The following is a 22,822-nucleotide window of genomic DNA, read 5'->3' on the forward strand; positions in this document are numbered from 1 at the left end:
ACTGGGTAAACAACTTGACCTGACCATTTCAGCCCAGTTACCATAAGTGTTGCCAATTATAACAGCAGATCCCATCATACAGAAATGACACAGAAGAATGTAATGCATTGCGAGAGTAACTTGGTAAATATCAGTAGTTGAGACAACATGGAGACAAAATTTTGGTGACCTCAGATCACAAGTAGCTGTTAGTCATCTCTGGGAATATCGTATGACTTAACCTGATCTTTAATCACCCCACACGACACCTATGGCAGTAGTGCAGGGTAAGTCAGGCCAAGCACTCAATGGACTTACGGAAATGGGACTTGCCTAAATTAGACCATTGAGTTTCCTTGCAGATCAGAGCATAATTCTTTGTAACATATTTTTTTCCTATTCCAGATCCCACACACAGTACAACAAGCATGCTTGCCTTTTACTTCTGTTCTTAGGATATAATCCAAGAAAAGGAAGGGACTTTTACCTTAAATTTACTTGCTTCTTCAAAGACAGTCATATTTAGTCTTTTGGCTTCTTGAACACATTTCTTTAAGTAATGCAAATATTTAATAAAGTATTTCAAGTACAAAAATATAAATTATAGTTGTATCAAAATCTATACAAGTGGAGATGCAATTTGGAACTTGCCCATGTACACACAACTGCTTCAGCTTAAGATAGGTGCTTACACTGTTAGGGTTTTCGATGGAGTCTGGAGTCTGTACTTGGATCATCCCTCAGTGTTACTAAAAACCCAAGCCCCACCTTCAACATTGCAAGTTATGAAAGTCGAATATCTTCACAGGGTTGTTTCTCATAGGTCTGAGCAAAATATTTGGGCATAAAAGAAAGTTGCAAATCCTAGAAGGCCTCTTGGAACAAACAGTTTATACTGGACTTGAGGGTAGAACAGAATGTTTTAAGCAAGATTTGGAACAAGTACATTGCATACAGGAGAAGACAGTGAACAAATTCTCTAATAGAAGAATAGGAAGGTGAGTCAAACTGACAAATTGATCCCTTTTGATTTTGTTTTTAATTAACAGAGTTAAACCTAATGGAAAGAATGTGATACTGGAGAGAAACGAATTGATGGCCTTTTACCATCGCAGGAAAGAGTAAATGTGTTTGGGCAACACCTCAAGTCTCAGCAGAAGGAACTTCCAGTTCCTGCCCTATGCTGTTCTCTTCGGAAGAAAAGGGGGAGTGGTGCGGGCAGCGCGCTGTAGGCTGTTTATGCCTTGCCTGCCCAATGGCAGAGAAGCCCATACTTTTGAACGCAGCTGATTGGCTACTGTAAAAGCCCGCTCTGAGCAAGGACAAATGTGCCCAGAGTTTTGGAAATAGTTCCTGGCCAGGAGTACGTGACGCTGAGGCAGCCTCGGATTGTAAACAAGCACGAGTCTAGGCCCACGCGACCCGCGGCCCTGTCCCAAGAGGCTGGTCTCTAGCCCACGGTGCCCCAGGTGTCCGCCTCAACTTTCTGCTCCTTGTTCTGCCAGCCCTTTGCCCCGTCAGTCCCGGGCACCGGTGCCAGGTCATTCTGTGGTCACCGCGCCAGGCCATTCCTCTGGGACCGCGGTCGGGGGGCGGGGCCCAAAGTTCTTTCTCTCAGCCGATTGGCGCGGCGCGGAGTTCTGGATGCGTCTGGAAGTCCCGGTGACTCCTCCCGGTTGGCGCTGGGGGCGGGGGGAGTGCGGGGGAGACAAATAAAACCGCGGGAGGCGGCGGGTCGTGGCCAGAGGCTAACTTGAGTCTCGAGCCACTGCGCCTCAGACCCAGCGCCCGGCTCCTTCACCCCGCCGCACCTCCAAACCCCAGCCCAGGCCGGAGCGCGCGAGCCTTTCAGCGCACCTGTTGTCCCTGCCCGGACCGCCACCCGGGTTCTGCTCGGAGCAGCCTCAGCCCTCCAGCCAGCACCAGCCCTTTCCAGGCCCGGTGGGCGTCAAGATGAAGGCGGCCCGCTTCGTGATGCGCACCGCCGGCTCGCTCAGCAGCGCCGGCCTGGTCCCCCGAGAGGTCGAGCATTTCTCGCGCTACAGCCCGTCCCCGCTGTCCATTAAGCAGCTGCTGGACTTTGGTGAGAGGGGACAAGAGGACCCGGGCGGGGGCCCTGGGGCTGGGCAGTGGCCTTAACTTTCAGCCCCCGGAATAGGGAGAGCTGGGCTAAAACAAAGGTAAAACAACTGGGGTTCACTTTGCTGCTAAACCCTGGAGCCTCTAACCCAGCACACCTTGCCTTTTCCTCGATTGTCCACTTTCCTGACAGCTGTGCCTACTACATACAGGTCAGGGCCACCTGCAACCATGCTGATACTGCATGTTCCTGCCCAGATCTTCTACTCAAAATACTTTTTGCTTTCAGTCAGCAAATGAACTAGAAATTAGCAATGAACTAGAAAGTTTATCCCCACTTTCACAGCATAGTCCTTCATGGAGAAGATTCCTAATATTATAAACTAACCTCAAATTAATAGATTTTATCCCTTAGCCACCTTCCACAGGATGCATCTCTGCATTCCTGGATGCAGAGATTCCATCTCTTTACCATTATAGCTTTCCATATATTTGCATTACTGCTGAAAATATTCTCACCCTTGCTGCAGTAATCTTATAAGGAAAGTTTCAGGGATTTGAATGTGGTACTATTTACCACTACTCTGGAAATGACACAACTCGCACTCCACCCTCTTAACCCCCCACTCCGATTTCATGTCTAGGCTCATTAAAGGATGTTGTGTCATTGACATTGTAATGTTTACTGAATCCTGCAGTCTTTTATGAACATTAAGAACTGTGGGATATTCTGCCTTCAAGTGAGTCCTCTTCAAAAAGAGAAAACAATAATTCGCCTGTACTAGTCAGTTTTTAAAAGAAAGAAAGAAAAATAAAAGAAGGAAGGGAGGAAGTGAAGGAAGGAAAGAGAAAGGGAAAAAAGAGTCAATGAAGATAACTGAATTATCTATAAACAGTAACTCAACTGAGAGTGAAATATAATTTTATAATATATGTGTGTTCAATATTTAATAGTTAATGTTATTTAAATATATCATTTAGACATACATTTTTCCAAAAATTAAATAAATTTCATTTCTTACAGGTTCAGAAAATGCATGTGAAAGAACTTCTTTTACATTTTTGCGACAAGAATTGCCTGTGAGGCTGGCCAATATCCTGAAGGAAATTGATATCCTCCCTGATCGATTAGTAAATACCTCTTCAGTGCAGTTGGTTAAAAGCTGGTAAGTGATGAACTATTTTTAAGTGTCTAGTTTTAAAATAGTTACCTGTGTACGGCTTCTTATACTATATTAACATCATAATTGGAAAACATGTGGTCTGAACAGTAAATACTTTTGAAATATAACAAAATTTTTTATTAATTAGGGTAAGTGATCATTAAGGGAAGTTATAAAGCTATAAACAGACATTTTTACCTTGAAAAAGTTGATTACTTCACAGAAAAATTTTGAGTTCTAGAAAAAATAATTGATGTATGCAATTTTAATTTTGTACTTTAAATAATAAAAGATCAATCTGATTTAAATGACTGCTATTTAGGGCGGGCCTAATTTTACTTACAAAGTGATTAATAGAACGGTCTCTGGGTTCAGATCCTGCCTCTGCCTCTTCTAGTTGTGCGATCCTTGACAAGTATCTTAACCTCTCTATGCCATTGAGTTATTATCCCCCATCTGTTATTAAGGAGAATTAAGCATATGCCTCAACACCATGTTTGAATGTAATTAAAGGAGGTAATCTATTTAGAAAAAGAAATTTAGACCAGGACCTGGCATACAGCCAGCACTCTGTCAATTTTTACATAAGAATCTCGTTTTACAAATAAAGTTACTGATGCTTAGAGAAGGTAGGTAACCCAAAAAGGCAGATTTTTGGAGAACAGAGCCAGTATATATATATACACACATACACACACACACACACACATACACACATGGGTGGCAAACATGCATGAGAGGCTCATCCTAAACAACTTATTGCACAGCTTTTTGTTCACTGATTCATTGAAGAATTATAAGTATTATATATCCATAAGACAATTACAATCTGAAACACATATTCAATCTATAGTATTTACTGCTGCATTCAAGACTTCTACTCCCCTGTAAGTAAATATACCAGGAAAGAAAAAAGTTTTTAACAAATTTTAAAAAGTTGTTTCTAAGTTTTTTTGCTAGAAAAAAATGAAAATATTTGCCAAACAAAATAGAAAACTGAATACTGACCTGAAATAAGTAAAGAAACATTTTGAGGTAGATTTTATGTTAGAAAGTTGAGAGTTAAAGGTTGTAGTATTTTTAATTTTTTTAAATCATGCTGTTTTCCAAATGTTCTCAAGGAAAGTTTTAACTTTAAACATAATGTTTATTTTCTCTTTTCAAATTATTTAAAAGAGGCATTCTATTTTCAGCCATTTCTATCTGATTATTTAATTTTAAAACTTAAAGTACAACTGTTGCTTTACAGGTATATCCAGAGCCTGATGGATTTGGTGGACTTTCATGAGAAAAGCCCAGAAGACCAGAAAGCTTTATCAGAGTAAGCCCTATGCATTAGAATAAGTATTTAAAACTTTGACTATTTCTAGACATATTCCTGAGATTTTTTTCTTAGACCTAAATTAAAGGGGTTCAACCCTGAATAATAATATACTACTACCCCATTACACATGACAAGTTTTGGCTTGTCACTTTTTTAGAGGTGAAAGAATACAGCATTGAAAATGATGCTGAGTGTGAGCAAATGTAGAGGACTTGTTTTTTGTTTTGGTTTTTTTATCCCCTGCAGGAGATCTATTTTTACTATAAATTTAGTTCAATGATTAGATGTGAGGGGGATATACTGTTACATAATTGTAATACATTTCAATGTCATTGGAGATTAAACATTGTCTTCAAAGAATAACTGACAGTTTCCAGCTACTTGAATAAGAATCTTTCCTGCATCTGACAAGAAATTTTGAAAACTTTTTCACAGTGGCATTCTGGAGTCATCTCTAGAATGATGATATGAAATATTTTTTTAAAGACAAGGCTTAATGAATGCACTAGTCACAGAGCTAATAGTTTCACATGTAAGGTTGAAATAAAATAAATTTGTTTATGAAACCATCTCCTCTACTGTAGTGGAAGAATCTGTAGAGAAAGCCCTAATAAACCTTCACCCTAACAGCTTATCATTTGATTGGTTTAGATAGGTAAAACAAAAAGTGCTTGCACCTTCTTTGAAGTAACCTAAGAAAATAAGTGAAGGAAATTTATTTGAACTTTCACTAACTGCAAATGTTATGGCTTAGCTTTATAGATACACTCATCAAAGTTCGAAATAGACACCACAATGTTGTCCCAACAATGGCACAAGGAATCATAGAGTATAAAGATGGCTGTACAGTTGACCCAGTTACCAGTCAAAATCTTCAGTACTTTTTGGATCGATTTTACATGAACCGTATTTCTACTCGGATGCTGATGAACCAGCACAGTAAGTCAGTTCATCATGGTCATGTTGTATAGACATGGGTATAGATAAGCCATACTATAACTACATGTTTCACTAATTGGTGGGTCACATTCTTTCTCGGTTGTAGTTCTAATCATTATCCTGATTTTTATAATAATATGTTTTGCTTTTATTTTTCAACAGTTCTTATATTTAGTGACTCACAGACAGGAAACCCAAGCCACATTGGAAGCATTGATCCAAACTGTGACGTCGTAGCAGTGGTCCAAGGTAATTTCTAGGTTTCTGCATTTCCTTCATTGAAAATGTACAATATCTGATGGACATAAGGTCCATAATTGAGGTGATGGTGAATGAATTTATGTTCACAGAATGTTCCTTTTACATTTTTGTAAATGCCGTCAGCAAGGTTCTTTGCTTTTGAAAGTCAGGAGTATAAACATTCATTTAAAATACTAAAACTCCAAGCATACGTGGTTAACATGTCATATTCTTATATATTGTTAAGCGAATGTGATAACCACTACACTACGGAAACTAGCTTAATATTCTTATATATTGTATTTGATCTCTGAAGTGCACATATTTCTATTCCTAAAAATACAACTTAATCTTTTCTTCAATAAAATATTTAAAAGGTGTTTTTTCATATAGATAAACCTGTACTTTAGTGACTATTTTATATTATGCTGGTATACACAGTGAAGATCACTTGAGAACTGTACTGGACATGAGTTCACTTCACTGATGAAAAACAACTTCTATTCCAGATGCCTTTGAGTGTTCAAGGATGCTCTGTGATCAGTATTATTTAACATCTCCAGAATTAAAGCTCACACAAGTGAATGGTAAGGTTAAAATATACTTTAACCTATGGAAAATTCAGTATTCTCCCAGTATGATTACTTTTTGTAACTATAAAGCAACTTCTGTATTTCTTTTTTTCTCTTCTGAACTTGCCTAGGATTTGTACACATTTTTCTTTGAAGCCAAGGTTCTCTTTAACTGTCTCAACTAGAAAGCTCCAATTGTGCATAGTTGCTAATGAGGATTCATAAAGAAGGGTTTAAACAAATTATTTGGAGTTTAAAGTAGCAACTAGGTTCCAATATTTGAGATCAAGGAAGGATTACTTATTGCCCAATATAAGGCATAAGGAGACCAAAGTAAGGCGAACCACTTAGCAGTGGCTATAGGCTTCTAAAGAGGCTAAAGAGTTTACTCATACAACCTGGAAAAAAATACTTTGAGTTGCACTATAAGAAATAAGCCAGTCAAAGAATGACAAAACACTGCATAATTCCACTTATAGGAGGTATCTAAAATAGTCATACCTACAGAAGCAGAGGGTAGAATAGTGGTAGCCAGGAGTTATGGAGAGAGGAAAATGAGAAGTTTCTGTACAATGGGTATAAAGTTTCAGTTATGCAAGGTGAATACTCTAGAGCTCTGCTGTGCAGTATAGTGTCTGTAGTTAATGATTCCATATTGTAGGGCTGGGTGTGGTGGCTCAGGCCTATAATCCCAGAACTTTGGGAGGCTGAGGCAGGAGGATTGCTTGAGGCCAGGAGTTCAAGACCAGCCTGGGCAATATCCAAAGACTCCACCTCTGAAAAATAATTTAAAAGTTAGTCCAGTGTGGTGGCACATGCTTGTAGTCACAGCTACTTGGGAGGCTGAGGCAAGAGGATCACTTGAGCCCAGGAATTTGAGACTGCAGTGAGCTATGACTGGACCACCACACTCTTTGTCTCTAAAAAGAAGAAAAAAAGGCTGTACATACTGTACGCTTAAAAATTGGTTAAATGTTCTTACCATCACAATTTTAAAAAACCTGCACTTTAGGTATACTACTGTTTTGAAAGCAACATAATTCAAAAGCTTCTACTCTGACAATATAAGATCTTCCCACATTGACTGAAATGATTACATGATGAGTGAATACAAGACACTTTGTTCCTCCTATGCCATTCTGTTCTAGAAGATAGTTGCATCTCAAAACAAGGCAGTGTACATAAATTGGAATAACCTTCTTTCCAATTAAAGTAAACATCTTTCTCAAGTTATATTTATACAGGAACAATTTTTGTTAGTGGTGAGAGTTGAAATCAAGTTGCTCAAATTAAGAGTAGCCTGAATCACAGATTAGGAACATGCAAATGTAAGCAAATACTAAACTAAAAATAGGAGTACAAATAAAGATCGAAAACATCTCTAAGCATAAACAGTGTCGTTGCATAATACTTGTGGATAAACTTGCTTGAACTGTTTGGTAAAATAAAGAGAGGATTGTGCTAGACCTTGTGTTTTCTGATTCAAACTTTGCCAAGGCCTGGAACACTGAAGAATAATACTTTTATTTTCCTTTTCAAACAATATTATGATGTTTTTGTTTCTCTGTTTTCTTTAGCCTTGATGAAATTTAAGCATATTTAGCGTACATTATTTAATGTTTGGCTGATAAAAAATATAAGAAAAATTAGATTATTGTTTTAATTAAAAATGTGAAAATTATAGCCAGCATTAATTTCAATGTTATAGTATAAGCACAGTTTTTTTTCTATTTTAAACTGCATATAATTTTAACCCTGAACTTGTCTAGTACATGTAATCTAAATAAACCAGTTATATTTACTGTTTAAGTGGGAAAGTTCTAGGACAGGACTTGAGAGTGGAGAAGATAGGGAATATTCCAACCTTATTTATATCTAAAATATTAATCAAATAGATATGGAGGTTTATTTCAGTGAAATATTTGTTTCCCAACTCTAAATGAGTTTCTTTTTTTAGGAAAATTTCCGGGCCAACCAATTCACATCGTGTATGTTCCATCTCATCTTCATCATATGCTCTTTGAACTATTCAAGGTATGATATTTCATACTTCGTATGAAGTATGATTGTAATTTTGTCTTAAAAAAAATCACTAGTTATATTTTCATTTCCTTTATCATTCCCCACTAAACTAAGCCTCAATATCTTCTCCCAAGAATGCTCCTTTGCTCCTAAGAAGCTACACAGTGTTTGAAAGAGTACATGTAGTTCCTTGTAGCATCAACACATATTTGTGAATTCATAAGATGATTCACAATGCCTTAGAGCCCAGGGGATATTCCTATTATTTTTCCAGTTGTCCAACAAAGCACTAGTCATTCATTCATTCATTAAGAGAGGTCGTGGGGTGAATGCTTCAGTGAATAGGGCCTTGTTACCTCTACCCCCACAGGCTGGACCAGCTCCAAACTCAGAGGTTCAGGTCCAGAATTACTGTGGGTGGCATGGCCCGATTTGGACTCTAGAACGTGCTTAGAGCACAGTCAGTTCCTCCAGTGAGTGACCTACTTTCAAGTGTGTATGAATCACCTGGGATCTTTGTTAAAATGTAAATTCAGATTTAGTAAGTCTGGGCTAGGGCCTTAGATTTTGAATTTCTAGTAAGCTAACAGGTGAAGCTTCAGGCCCACAGTCCACACTTTACACAGACAGCCTGTAGAACAGTGCTTCTCTTATTAAAACACAGATTCTCTACCCCAGAGATTTTGATTCTTTAGGTCTGAGGATTTGCATTTCTATCAGGCTCTCAGAGGATACAGATGTTACTGGTCTGGAGTAGCCAGATACAAATAATCCAATCCTTTCATGGGTTTTAAGACCAAAGTAAAACTCTGGATGTAAACCAAAAAGTAAAAAATCACCTAAGGCTTTGATGCTTTCCAAGAAAGGAGGAAGCCTAAAAAAAGTGAAGTCTGCCTCTAATTCTCATATAACTCTTCAGAACTTACTGTTTCCTAACTTATTCTAATATTAATGCCATGAGGTATTGATTGTACTATAAACATCTGATCTATTTTATTTCATTTCATCTAATGACTAGAATTTAATATTATATAGAAACCAGAAAATGTATAACCTACCAGAAGGTAGATAGAGAGGAATGTTGGTTAAAAAAACTAAGACTTTATCTGTATGAGATTCAGCCAATAGCTGAAAACTTGTTTTAGTTTTTTCTGTGTTAAAGGACAAAAGACACTTTTTTTGTTGATTTGATTTATTTTTAAATTGAAATGATTCAACTCATAGAGTTATTTTGCCATGATTGGTAAAAGTTAAGATGATAATCAAATGCAAATTGAAATTTAATTCAGAATCATTGACTGTCCTGTTAAATAGTAACAATCTTTTCCCAACAAATTTTATAAAAGCCAATAAATTGGTTCAATGATTCACTATTCATTTGTTATGTAATAGTCTTTGGTGTTTGGACGTAAAATGTAATGGAAAGACAGAAAAGGGAGAGCTAGGAAATGGACTATAAAAACCAATTTCTACATTTAAATTAAGCTTACCAATAAGAACTTGACAGCTAGCAGAATTGTTTTTCCATTAGACATTACTCCCAGGAGCTATATTACATGGTAAATGAATATTTTTCGTTATACATCCTGCATGACACATTCATAAATGGCTATTTACAGAGCTGTTTTGCCACTATCTTAAAAAATAGGAACTTAGAATTACCCTCTGTGCTGCTTTTATTTTAAACATAAAAAACATTTATTGTCCCTCATTCCTCTGCTATTGAATTCCTTATGGTTTTGTTTTCTTTAGAATTCAATGAGGGCAACAGTTGAACACCAGGAAAATTGGCCTTCCCTTACACCAATTGAGGTGATTGTTGTCTTGGGAAAAGAAGACCTTACAATTAAGGTAACCATTCTCTGTTGTTCCTTGGGGTCTCTCTTAAGAGAATTAAAAAGTGTCAATAATAATAAAGCTCTCTGCTTCTGGTACTTGATCCAAGTCATGTATACCAGTTGGCTTTTAAATGAAGGAACGATATTTTTACATAGACAGATGCATATTGTTTTTAATGTGTGACCTGATGACTTGTTTGTTTGTTTAAGATTTCAGACAGAGGAGGTGGTGTTCCCCTGAGAATTATCGACCGCCTTTTTAGTTACACATACTCCACCGCGCCAACTCCTGTCATGGATAATTCCCGGAATGCTCCTTTGGTAAGACCAATTACATGGCTAAATTCATCCCAGCCACCTAGTTCTAAATGTAGAGCAAGAATTACTAAGGAAGTGTTTAGGCAAGTTAATCAGTTTAGTTAAATTAGGCATAAGGGATGTGAGAAAAAATGATAAAGCAAGCTAAACATGGCAAGCCAATTCTACAAGGGGTCTCTGGGAGCAGAAGATATCGATATAGTTGTAAGACATCAGTATCAATGAGGGTAATAACTTCTTCCTCCATTTTGCATTGCAACAATCACATACACTTCTTTACCAATAACTGATCTTTCCCCTCTAGGCTGGTTTTGGTTACGGCTTGCCAATTTCTCGTCTCTATGCCAAGTACTTTCAAGGAGATCTGAATCTCTACTCTTTATCAGGATATGGAACAGATGCTATCATCTACTTAAAGGTATCCTTTGAATTCAATAGGGGGAATCATATCAATCATATTTCTAAAATGATTGCTTCTTTTACAGACCTGAGTTCTGTGGGCCAGAGTGGATCCCCCAAACTGAGTTAATGCAGATAATGACCACTAGTCATTGTATTTTCTGTTTTAGTGTGTGTATATATATTATTTAATATGGTAACTTAAACAAAGAGGACACTAGGCCATGCTGCCTGCCTCAAGTGAAACAAGAGTGTTCCCCAAGAAGTGCATTACTAAAGTTTCAGAATGAGAATATGCTCATGTGAATTTTTTAAGGCAACTCCTCTTGGCATCTGTGAGAGTATTTGTTTTACTTCAACTTGTGGGAAATGTATGCTAATGATGTCCCAGCCTTGAAAACATCAGATATCAAGATACTCAAGACTTTAAGCCAGGGAAGGGAAAGCTGACTGCTCACAAGCTGCCAGTGGGATGCCATGCATTTCCTGTTTGAACTTTAAAACTTGGCACATATTTTTTCTATTTCTGATAAAGCCTCAATTTATTTGTTAAGATCACTCTCCTGATTCTGTTAATCATTTGCCAATGATTTCAACTGAAAATATATTTACAGATGTTGATAACTAAAACGTTAAGCTTCCAAGGCTTCCATTTTGTGCATTGGAATTATTTGCCAAATGGCCTTTGGACATCTCAAATAGTTAATGTATTCATTCCTTAAATGAGCAGAAACCTTCAAGATTTTGGGAAAGAGCCTTTTAATAGACTAATAATATCTGTGTAGGCTCTGGTGAGCTCTTATTACTCAGTCAATTAAATAAATGTATTTGAATGTTTGGATACTTACCTGTATTTTGAATAATTACTTCAAGTGAAAATTGTGCCATGCATAATTTTTTTGGTATGATGTTTTTTTCCCTTCTTCTTTTAGGCCTTATCTTCTGAGTCTGTAGAAAAACTCCCGGTTTTTAACAAGTCAGCCTTCAAACATTATCAGATGAGCTCTGAGGCTGACGACTGGTGTATTCCAAGCAAGGAACCAAAGAACCTGGCAAAGGAAAAAGTGGCCATGTGAAGAGGGACACTCAGGACACTTTTCGGGATCAAAGTGGGTCTGCACCAGTGCTGCTTCCTGAATGCTTGTGTGTGAACTCTTGCTTCTTCAAAAACAAATGACAGCACCAAAAACTCCTTGATTGGAACACTGATCCAATGGGGAATAGAGCTCCTTTCTGTGACCCAGGAGAACATAGTGCAGGACTACAAGAGTTAACAGATGGACAGCTCCTTAGGTAGAGTAGCTCATCAGTTTATATCAAATCCTGAAGAAGAAATAAGCTTCAGTTTTCCATCTTTTTATCAACAAGAATGGGAAAGGGAATGCATGTGAAGATATAGGTTAGCAATTTCAAAAGATTGAAATTGCTTTTAGGCCTCCTGGTGACATCAAAAGATATTGATATTTATTGAATATCAAAGTATCAATATATCAGCATTTTCCTGCCATGCAAATGATTAGAGCTCAATTTACACTATATGATTAAAGATATATGTAAATGTACATGTCATATATTTACGTGCTCTAGGGAAGAAAGGCTGATAACTAAAATAAGGTTCACTCTGAATGAAGAGGAATGAGTCAAAACATTTTATTCAAAGTTGCAGCCAAGGCACTGGGCCTATGTAAAAACTCAGAAGAAAGACTCTTTTGATAAATACAGATACTTTATTATGGTACTTTTCTTGTTCGCACTTTATGCAATATGTGAACACTTATTGCCAGGTGCCTAGTCTTGGGTGAATTGTTAAATGTGCACTGAACTCAGGATGTTGGGTATTGGAGAGAGAGAAGAATTGCCAAAGTGACAGCAAAACTAACTCATACCTTGTTTTATTTATAAATGAAATGGTAGATTGGAAAAACCCATGTTAGGGAAAGAAATAATGTATTCAGAAACTAACTCAGTAGGAAGGGCTATTCTCTACCCTGAAGTGGTGGTAATCCAAAGACATAATTTTCTAGGCTTAAAAAGTTGTATTTTTGATATACTTAATTATATTCTCTACATTCCAGGATTAACATGTCTGTAAAAAATTTTCTAATTACTCAATGGCTCAAGAATTTTAGAATTTAAATAATTTTTATATAGCCTGGAAGTAAGAGATTTTCATGCCAGCATGCTTTCATTTATGAGTCATTGAGACCGAGAGCTAATGAATGAAAGCTGTAATGCATATTTTGGGTACTTTGGGAGAGTTAAGGTATACTATGCAGGTCGACAGGCCAGTCATGCAGATTACCCTTAGAGAAGGAGGAATGAAAGGAAGAAGGAAGGAAGGAAAGAAGAAAGCAAAGAGGATAGGAAGGGAGGGAAGCAGAAGGTACCTTTTTATTTTCCCCAAAAATTATTTCAAAAAATTATCTATATTTTCATGGATAAATTATTGGCAGCAGGATGAATTGGTGTCTCTCAAGCAGTGTGGCTTCTTTAAATGGCTCCTGATCTTACAAGATGATAGGTCTTATAGATAAACTCATCTGTGTCAAATTAATGTTTAAACCTGTATATAGAAAAAAACTAAGATTTTCAGCATTGTAAAATAATTAGTGTTCTTTATATGTTTAATTTAACAGTTATGTTTTATTTTGTGATGGCCTAGTGTTGTGGTGCTGCTAGTAGGGGCAATGGAAGCCTGAACTATTTGTTGTGGATTTCAGATTTTATCATCAGAAGTCCTAGACATGCCATCAAGTAGCCTTTCTTGATGTTAGGACTCCAGCTCATGCGTTTATTGATTACACAAAACTGTTTGCATTGGGTTATTTGTCATTTGGGCTTCTTACTGAAATTTAAGCTAAATATTTTTGCATATAAATACTTGTACTTACCAAAGATTTAAAGCAGCTGATTAATTAACTCAACACTATGAATTACCTTTAAAACACTAGAAAAAAAAGAAATGTTAGTATCTCAATAATATCAACTGTGCAATGGAGTTCTATAAAATAGAAATAGTCTACACTGGTTTTTATGAAATCTATGGGTTCTAGTGGATGGATACTGAATGCTCAGGCCCACTTAAATTATTAATGTATAAATTATGTTTTTGTCTTTTATGCTATGTACAGAGAAATGTGATAATTTTTATAATAAATATTTTTTATTATAATAGTAAACACAGTTTCGAAATTCTTTTTTTAATTACCTCAAAGTGCTAAGAATTTGAGTTAAAATAACACATAGTACAATGGTGTGTTTGTCTACATGTATTCAATAATCATTTTTGCAATGCACATGTTCTCTACATTTTTTTGGTAAATTTAAATTTTTACTTTGTGTCTATGTTTTCTTAAATACAGTGAGTACCAAAATAATTATCTAGATAATTTAGGTTCCCAATAATGTCTGGATTAAACAATTGAATAATAATAAGGTGGAACTAGGATAGACATTACTATGTTAAAATTGTGGTATATATCATCTTTGCTATTTTCAGTGCCTTTTTCTTTTACTTATTTAATCCTACTTTATCTTTAGACAGCATCCTTTGCCCTCATTCATAATGCCCTTATTGCCAAGGTTCTACAAATAGAAAAAAAAAAGGAAGGAAGGGAAAGAGGGAAAGAAATTGAAATAAAATGATATTGGAATAAGATTGCTATGACTAAATTCTAAAATCTTGTCAAAATATTCATATATGAATCAAGAATGCCATCAGCCCAAGTCATTAGACCCTAAAAATCCTATCCCAAGGCCCTCCACCAATGACACTCTCCCTTTACTTGGCTACCTCCATTTATTCTGCTTCTGTTGAGTAAGCACTGCACCATGCATCTCTAAACAGAAGCGTACACACACACACACGCACACACACACAGGATTTAGCTGTACAATTTCCTTGGATCAAATTATCTGGGAGGTAGGTTGTCAGTGTACTCTACAGTCTCAGAACCTTCACCCCTGTTTCCATAATAACTGCAAGACTTTGAATCTCATCATTTCCCACATATGCACACATATGTCTTTTTGACTCAGGGCAATGTGTGTACCTGAAAAGATACTAATTTTAAAGTTCAATAAAGTGGGCCGAATTTCCATGAAAACTATTATTAGACCATTTCTCTCAAATTCTAAATTTGGCTAGAAATATTGTAGAAAGAGTATTTGATCTCGACTACCATGACATGTGCAAAGAGAGGGAGAGATGATTGTGAGCTAGTAGCCTGGGCATTGGCCTTGATAATTTATTTATTCTCCTGCTATATTTTCAGGGATTGCTTCCAATTAGATGTATACCAACACTGAAAATGTGTGTGGAATCTCCTGGTCATTTTGGTTGGTTCTAGTGGAAGAATTGAAGAAATTTTGTAATTTCACAGGAACCTATGCAAGAAGTCACTGGGCCCCACTATGAACACCTAGAGCAATAGGGTCTATTTCCATTAGCATTCCATCCACATATCTCTTTTTTTAGATTTATCTGTTTTTACCTTCCATCACAGTTACTTAGATACTCAATAAACATGCACTACATAAATGCATAAATGAACACATGAATAAACTTCTGTCTATAGGACAGAATCCTTGCATTTAACAGTAGATTGGAACTCTGTGTTAAGTAGTTGTACAAATACATAAAATTTTATAAGATTTTATGCTTGAAGAGATATTCAAGGACTTTTATAATATTGTAGAAATTCTGGAATATGTTTCCAACTCAGTTAAATTGCAACTTGTCTTTGTTTAATGTCCCTCTCCATTGGTGGCCTTTGATCATTGGAAATCATCACATATTTCACACAAAAAAATTAAATAATAGTCCAAGTTATCACTACTAAGGAAATTTCTCTAGAAGACAGGCCAGTGTTTCAGATTTTATGAGTATTCTTTCTTGTTTACCTTGGCCTCAGATGAAAACATATTTTCATCCATATATCATGACTTCTTAATGAAATTGAGTAACTGTCTTTTGATGAGATTTTTCGGTTCCTATCCAAGTGCAAATAAACATTAAAAGCCACTCAAAACCAAGAGAAATGTCAGTAGCCTTGAAAACATGTTGAATCTATTCAATGAGGTGAAAATGATGTGCACTGTCTAAGTAATAAATCCAGCAACAAAATAATAAAGTTCATCAACGAATTATAAGAAATCATTTTTGTGTTTACTGCTGCCATTTAATGTAATGGAAATAACACAGGACTGGTTGTCAAATAATGCATTATGGCCAGGAATTATTTATTAGCATACCATTTTCCATAAATGTAAAAGGATGCCTTAATATCTAAGACAAATAGTCTATTGAATGGCAAAATGTCAAATTTTTATCCATTTCATAAAGCTATGCTCTTTAATGTGTTTCTAGCCAAAAAATATATTTTGGTATTTGATAGAATTGCCCTTAATTCAATCTTTTCCCTATATATTTATTTTTAAAGGTAACAACATTTGTTTAAAATTATAAATTTGTGATCTGAAAGAGAAATAAAAATTTGAAAGCAAAAACCTTTTATCATGCTCTCAGATTATTCTCTTTACCTATTTGGGTCCCAGTTTTCTCTTCTACCTAAATGAGTTCTTATTGTACAAGAAAGGCATGTCAATTTCTAAAGTCTTTGAATCTAAATTTTCTAATAATTTTTTACCGATTACCCGGCTTCCGATCTCTCTTCAGTCCACCTGTACAATAGTGCCGGCTTGATTCTTGTAAACCAGCCTCGTGATATCACTGCCAAGCTCAAAATCCTTTACTGGCTTCCCAGGGCCTAAGAATCTGATATTTATATGACATTGACAATTTTCTACAATCCAACCTACATTACCAACCTGACAATGTATATCTTTCATTACTGAACTGCTCAGTATATTGTCTTCTAAACAGATGACAAGTGTATTTCCTCTTGCTGTTATAAATATGCTTGCCAGAAATACCCTTTCTCTCTTCTGTGCTTTTTCTAAGTGATGCTCAATCTTCTAGGCCCAGCTTAAATCCCACCTCCATGAACTGGGCATGCCAGACTCTTCTAAACTCTCATAGTCAGGACCATTTTAGTACTTATCACATAATTCCTAAGGTTACTAGTTAAATGTAATGGATAGATATAAAATCCAGAAACCCAACTAGATTGTGTGTTCCCTGCAGTCCAGGACCATGAGTTATACAAACCCAGATAAAAAAAACATGACATTAAGCTTGTCTCATGTGTAGCAGACATCCGAAAGTTTTTCTTGATTGATATATTCTTCATTAATTGGGAAGACAGAGGGAAGCAATGGAACAATTCCTAATTGAGTGTATTATTCCCTTGATCTAAAACCAAAACCACCATATTACTGTGTTTGAATGGCCTTCAGCATTTTTTTTCAATTGGGGAAGGATTTATATTTATATCCCAATGGATCATAGTTGTAATATACACACAAAACTAACTTAAACGTTTTCTTTCAGGCTTAAAACTAAGTCTTTACCCTCAAGAAGCTTAGCGTCCTATTGAGCATTTGAAGAGTCAAGACACCAATATGTGAGAAGTGAAATCGTGACCAAGGATTTTAATAACAATCCAAGTCCATAATAGAGGAGATGCCATAATTTCTAATACAGATAGCCAAATAAATGCACTAACATTAATTATTGTCAAAAATTTAAAAAAGGTAAGGTGATTTGGGGTTAAAGGGACTGTGAAAAGAAGACAATTTTCGTGAGGAAAATGAAAAGAAGGTCTTTAAAGGTTGGAGAGGAACATAGTTTGAATGTCTATGTGCGGTACTTGGGGCATCAAGGAGCCATTTATGATGGCAGCAAAAGGATCCAAACAGTCCTTTTGACTAAAATCTCAAGACCATGTGTTTCACTGTCAGTTTATTTGCAAAATATCAATACAATGCAGCAATCAGTACAACTTTCTGAAATAAGAATTTAATTTGATATTCAAATAACTAAAGAGAGCATCAAAAAAAAAATGTTGATGTTGATTGATGAGTTAAAAACAGTGGGTTTTCACCCAAGTATCACAGTTGTCAGGCATGTAGACTCTGGAACCAGTCTACCTAGGTTTCCATCCCAGCTCTGCCACTTCGTAGCTACAAGCAATTATGTAACTTCTCTCTCTTCAGTTTTCTGATTTGTGCAGCGGTGATAACATTATAGCCTCTTCCTTACAGGGTTATAGTGAAAATTAAAATGCATTAATATACATCAAGCATTTATAACAGGGCTTGGCACATAATAAATATTATATAGATATTAGCTATTTAATCAGTAATGTTATTGAAGTACTATATACTAGATCCATATAGTAAGTTCCTATACAAATGAGTTGATAGCAATAAAAAGAAAGCATGCTCCTTAAGATACGAAGTCATACCACGTGAGCATGCAATGTATCAGTGATAATAACAAATTTGCTCTAATCTACCTGGATGCCCAATTGTGACTCAAGTTAAATTTTTAGGTCAAATTATGGTCTGTGCCCCAAAACTGCTGAGCAAGGCTGAAACCTGTTCAAACAGAGATCAAACAGACCTTGGACTCACCAGTAATGTTGTCCAGCCAAAAACTGGGTGGATGGTGGTGCCATGTGTTACCTAATGAGGTCTGTTAACTCTTTTAGGCCCCTTTGAGAGCATTGCAAGGCTGCACGTCCCTGAACACCGAGGAAAAACTGGCTCACTACGCATTATAAATAAACACCTAGAAAACCTCACACAGCACTTTGCCCAAAGCACACTCTCAATAAGTGTTTGTCTAACGGATGAAAAGAAGCTTAAGCCATTAAAGTAACAATTAGGCTTCAGTTGTTCCCTAGGCAGCCGCTTTCCCCTTCTAAATATCATATTTCATCTTGTGAAAGCAGACCTCCAAATGATAACAAAAACAAGCACAAAATATGGTTTTTAAAAAGCCTTTGAAAACAGTATCCTGACTTGTTGGAAAGTAGGGAATGTTTTCTTCCTTTTTTTTTCTTAGAATGTCAAACAGTGGTTCTTTGTAACTAAAAATATACTTTGCATCTTGTATAAAGTAAAATATTATTCTTGTTTTTACATAATCCAGATAGTACTGGACAGGATCTCCCCTTATCATGCACTAATTTGTGAAGAAGTTATTTTAGGGATGAAACTGGAAACTAAACTTGATGAAATGATTTCTCAACCAAAGATAATAGTGTTGATTTATTTTTTAAAACTATATATTTAATGACCATAAATATCTATTTCATGTATTAGAATAGAAACTGTTTTTACTAGACTTTCTTTCCTTTCTGAATATTTCTTAAATTCAATGGTAATTACAAAAAAAATCTATAGAACTTATGTATCAGGTATTTTCCTAAGGATTTTATATTAAATAATACATTTTTCATTACAACAACCCATTGTATTAATTCCTTTATGCAAATGCAAATAACTGTGATATTATAATGCCATTCATGGTATAGACAGGAAACTGAGCCACAAAGAAGTCAAGTAAATTGTCCCTCAAATGTATTTGTATTGTCCCTCAAATTGTTCCTCAAATGTAAATTGTCCCTATCAAGAGACAGAGGTGAGATTGGAGAGACAGGGTGCTATATATGCCAGAGCCTTTGCTCTGTAGAAATAGTCCTTCTTCAAGGAATGCATCCAGAACAGCACCAAGGCAGAGTAGTGTCTGAGGTCATGAAAATGAGTAATCCATCACTAATTTCTAATCTGCAGGGGAGAGGAACATTGACACTGGCCTCATCAGACCTGAGCCAAGTCCCCCAGATTTCCTCAGACAAATATTAGCAGAAGGCCATACCTACTCACCGCAGAGCCATCAGAAGCTCTGGATTGTTAGACTAGCTGCCATTTCTACAGAATGACACTTACCCACTCTTCAGGAATTGAGGCAATTCACTTTCTTATTCAACAAGCAACCAACAAGGATTTCTTAAGCAACACATTCTGCCAGTCACTAGGAAGACATAATGAAACACAAGGAACCCTAACATCCAGATCTTAGTTTCTAATCATGCAATTGAGTTAATAATAATATAACAATATATCAACAATATTTATATCTTCAAAATTTTTCTATTAACCTAAAACATTCTAAAATAAAAAGCTTATTTTAAAAAATAAAACAAGGTCAGGCATGGTGGCTCATGCCTGTAATCCTAGCACTCTGGGTGGCCGAGGAGAGAGGATTGCTTGAGCTCAGGAGTTCAAGATCAGCATGAGCAAGAGCAAGACCTCATCTCTACAAAAAATAGAAAATGAGCCTGGCGTGGTGGTGCACGCCTGTAGTCCCAGCTGCTTGGGAGGCTGAGGCAAGAGGATGGCTTGAGCCCAGGAGTTTGAGGTTGCAGTAAGTACGATGATGCCATTGCACTCCAGTCAGAGCGACAGAGTGAGAATGTCTCATAAATAAATAAATCAAGAGAGATCTCAAATTCTCTAGCTTAGGAGCTCTTCTCTTAATTCAGAAACGCAAAAGTCATTGAGCCAAAACCAAACAACAACAACAAAAAAAACCCCAACAACAACAAAAAAAAACCCTAAAGCTTGACCATATTTTGATTGGGACAGGGGAGCAATCCTATAAACATAAGAGCAAAACAAAAACCTATTTTAATACATTTTCTACCTTAAAGGCTATAAAACAAAAAGTAAACCATACTCTGACTTTGCATAAAGGAGTACCTCACCTAGCAATGGGGAGCCTGGGAGGGCTCCCCCACAAAAGGAAGAACAACAGAAGTTAACCAGGTAAAGTCGGGCATGAGGAAAGTGTTCTTGTCGTCGTGAGAGGGCAGCATGTACCTAGGCCCTGAGGTAAAATTAGGAGGAATCATAATGAGTCAGAGGAACTTAGTGATGGCCAGTTTGGCTAAAATGCTGAGTGGGACAAGAAGGAAGTTTTAAGATAGTTTAAGCAGAAGTTCAATCATATGTGACCAAATCAACCAAAATTAAGAGCAATGTTCTTTATCGGAAAAGCAATAGGAATCCATCAATGGCTTTTAGGGAGAGTGACATGACCACATTTCAGTTTTGAAGACAGCACTCTGGCTGCACCACATAGAGGGATTGGAGCAGGCCAGAGTGGAGACAGGATGAGCATTAGGAGGTCATTTATAGTTCCTGATGATGGAATATGGCAACCTGAAATAGGAGAGTAGAAATAACTACAGGAGAAATGAAAGGATTCAATGGCCTTTTAGGAGTTATAAATTGAACCCCTAAGATTAGGAGGAAGGCTAGGATGTCTACTCTCACTGCTTTTATGCTACTATGTTCTAGCTAGTGCTATGAGTCACAAAAAAATATTTTAAAAAGTCATACGAATTGGAAAAAAAGAAAACTTTCTTCACAGATGACTTGGTCCTCTAGGTAGAAAACCTATAGAATCTATTTTTAAAAAGCAGCAGGAAACAACAAGGGAGTATAACAATGTTTCAAAGGACAAAATCAACATATAAAAATTAATCATATTTCTATATTCTATCAAATAACAATTGGAAATTAAATTTTTAAAAGATACCATTTCAGTAGCATCTAAAACCACAAAATATTTCTGGACAAAATTGATCTGTATATTGAAAACTAAAAAATATTGCTGAGAGAAAATAAAGATGATGCAAATAAATGTAGAGATATGCATATAGATCAAAAGACTTGTTATTTTTGAAAAACTGATTGTCTTCAAATTGATTTTAGAGTCAATGCAATCCTAATCAAAATCGCAGGAGATCAGTGTGTAAATGGATGGATTAAAAAACAAAACAAAATCCCAGTAGACTTTTTAGTGAAAATTGACGGGTTCATTCTACAATTCCTGTGCAAATGCAAAAGATCTAGAACAGCAAAAACAAATTTGAGAAAAAGAGAACACAATTAAAGAACGAATAGTATCTGACTTCAAGACTTATTATAAAACCATAGTAATCAAGATGGTGTGGTTTGGGTGTCAAAATAGACAAATTAATTGGTGAGAAGAGAGAGTTCAGAAATAAACCCACACATATATAGACAAATTGATTTTTGACAAAGGTGCAAAAGCAGCTTAATGGAGGAAGGATAGTCTTTTCAGCAAATGAGCTGGTACGATTGAATATCCACATGTAACAAAAAGTAAACTTCAATCACAACATATACAAAAATTAACTCCAAATGGATCAATGACCTAGGTGTAAATCTAAGACTATAAAACTTCTAGGAGAAAATATAAAAGAAAAATGTTTGTGTCCTTAGGTTAGGAAAGATTTCTTAGATGTGCCACAAAAGCATGATCCATTGTAAAAAAAAATGCTAAATTAGACCTGGTCAGAATTATAAATTTATGCTCACAATAAAAGACAAGCCACAGACTGGAAGAAATATTTGTATATTAGATGTCTGAGCTTTTTATATACAAAATATTTTTACATATATATGTAAAATGTATAATACAAAAATAATTAATATAAAAAATTATACACAAAAAATTTTTATATAAAAAATAATTTGATAGTTCTTTTTAAAAAGTCAAATATACATCTACCATATGATTCAGCTTTTCCAGACATACAAGAGAAGAAAAAGTAACATATCTATTAAAAACATTGCATGTGAATGTTTTTTTTTTGTTGTTGTTGTTTTTTTACAATCACACAAGAGGAGGTTTATTTTCTGGCTAGTCAGGGTCCAAGCCCCAGAGCACCAACGCAGTGGCCACTCTCGCAGGCAAGGACCCCGACCAGAACCACCGCATGCCTTTTATCCCCATGGTGCACAAGCTGCGCACAGCTGATCACGCGTGGATCATGCGTTGACCTTTAAAATGATTGGTTGCCCACTATTGCCTTTTGAAATAATTGGTGGGTTGGTTGCCCTCTATTGCCTGATGGGCCAGTCGCCCGTGCTTCAATGACTTCATCCCATGATTCCCCCTACAGCGGTGTAGCAAGCAAGCAATGACCAGAAGCAAAGGTTTGTGGTTAG

At 36.1% G+C, this 22,822-nt stretch overlaps 1 protein-coding gene across 1 annotated transcript; it reads left to right on the forward strand.

Annotated features, from left to right (window-relative positions):
- The first annotated feature begins 1,695 nt into the window (after positions 1–1,695).
- On the forward strand, positions 1,696–14,052 carry PDK4 (pyruvate dehydrogenase kinase 4). The gene is made up of 11 exons (XM_012757167.3): positions 1,696–2,062; positions 3,083–3,224; positions 4,471–4,542; positions 5,300–5,484; positions 5,647–5,733; positions 6,234–6,311; positions 8,254–8,330; positions 10,071–10,169; positions 10,367–10,477; positions 10,779–10,892; positions 11,806–14,052. Exons 1-11 carry the CDS (start codon positions 1,933–1,935, stop codon positions 11,947–11,949), a joined length of 1,239 nt encoding a protein of 412 aa, XP_012612621.1. The 5' UTR covers positions 1,696–1,932; the 3' UTR covers positions 11,950–14,052.
- Positions 14,053–22,822: the final 8,770 nt, after the last annotated feature.

This window comes from Microcebus murinus, chromosome 9 (assembly GCF_040939455.1).
Source record: "Microcebus murinus isolate Inina chromosome 9, M.murinus_Inina_mat1.0, whole genome shotgun sequence".
NCBI lineage: Eukaryota > Metazoa > Chordata > Mammalia > Primates > Cheirogaleidae > Microcebus > Microcebus murinus.

Excerpts from the sequence above, each read along its gene's own strand:
- PDK4 (XM_012757167.3), top strand. The coding sequence starts at position 1,933 with ATGAAGGCGGCCCGCTTCGTGATGCGCACCGCCGGCTCGCTCAGCAGC. Across the intron at positions 3,225-4,470 it reads GTGCAGTTGGTTAAAAGCTG|GTATATCCAGAGCCTGATGG; the intron begins GTAAGTGATGAA and ends GTTGCTTTACAG. Across the intron at positions 6,312-8,253 it reads AAAGCTCACACAAGTGAATG|GAAAATTTCCGGGCCAACCA; the intron begins GTAAGGTTAAAA and ends TTCTTTTTTTAG.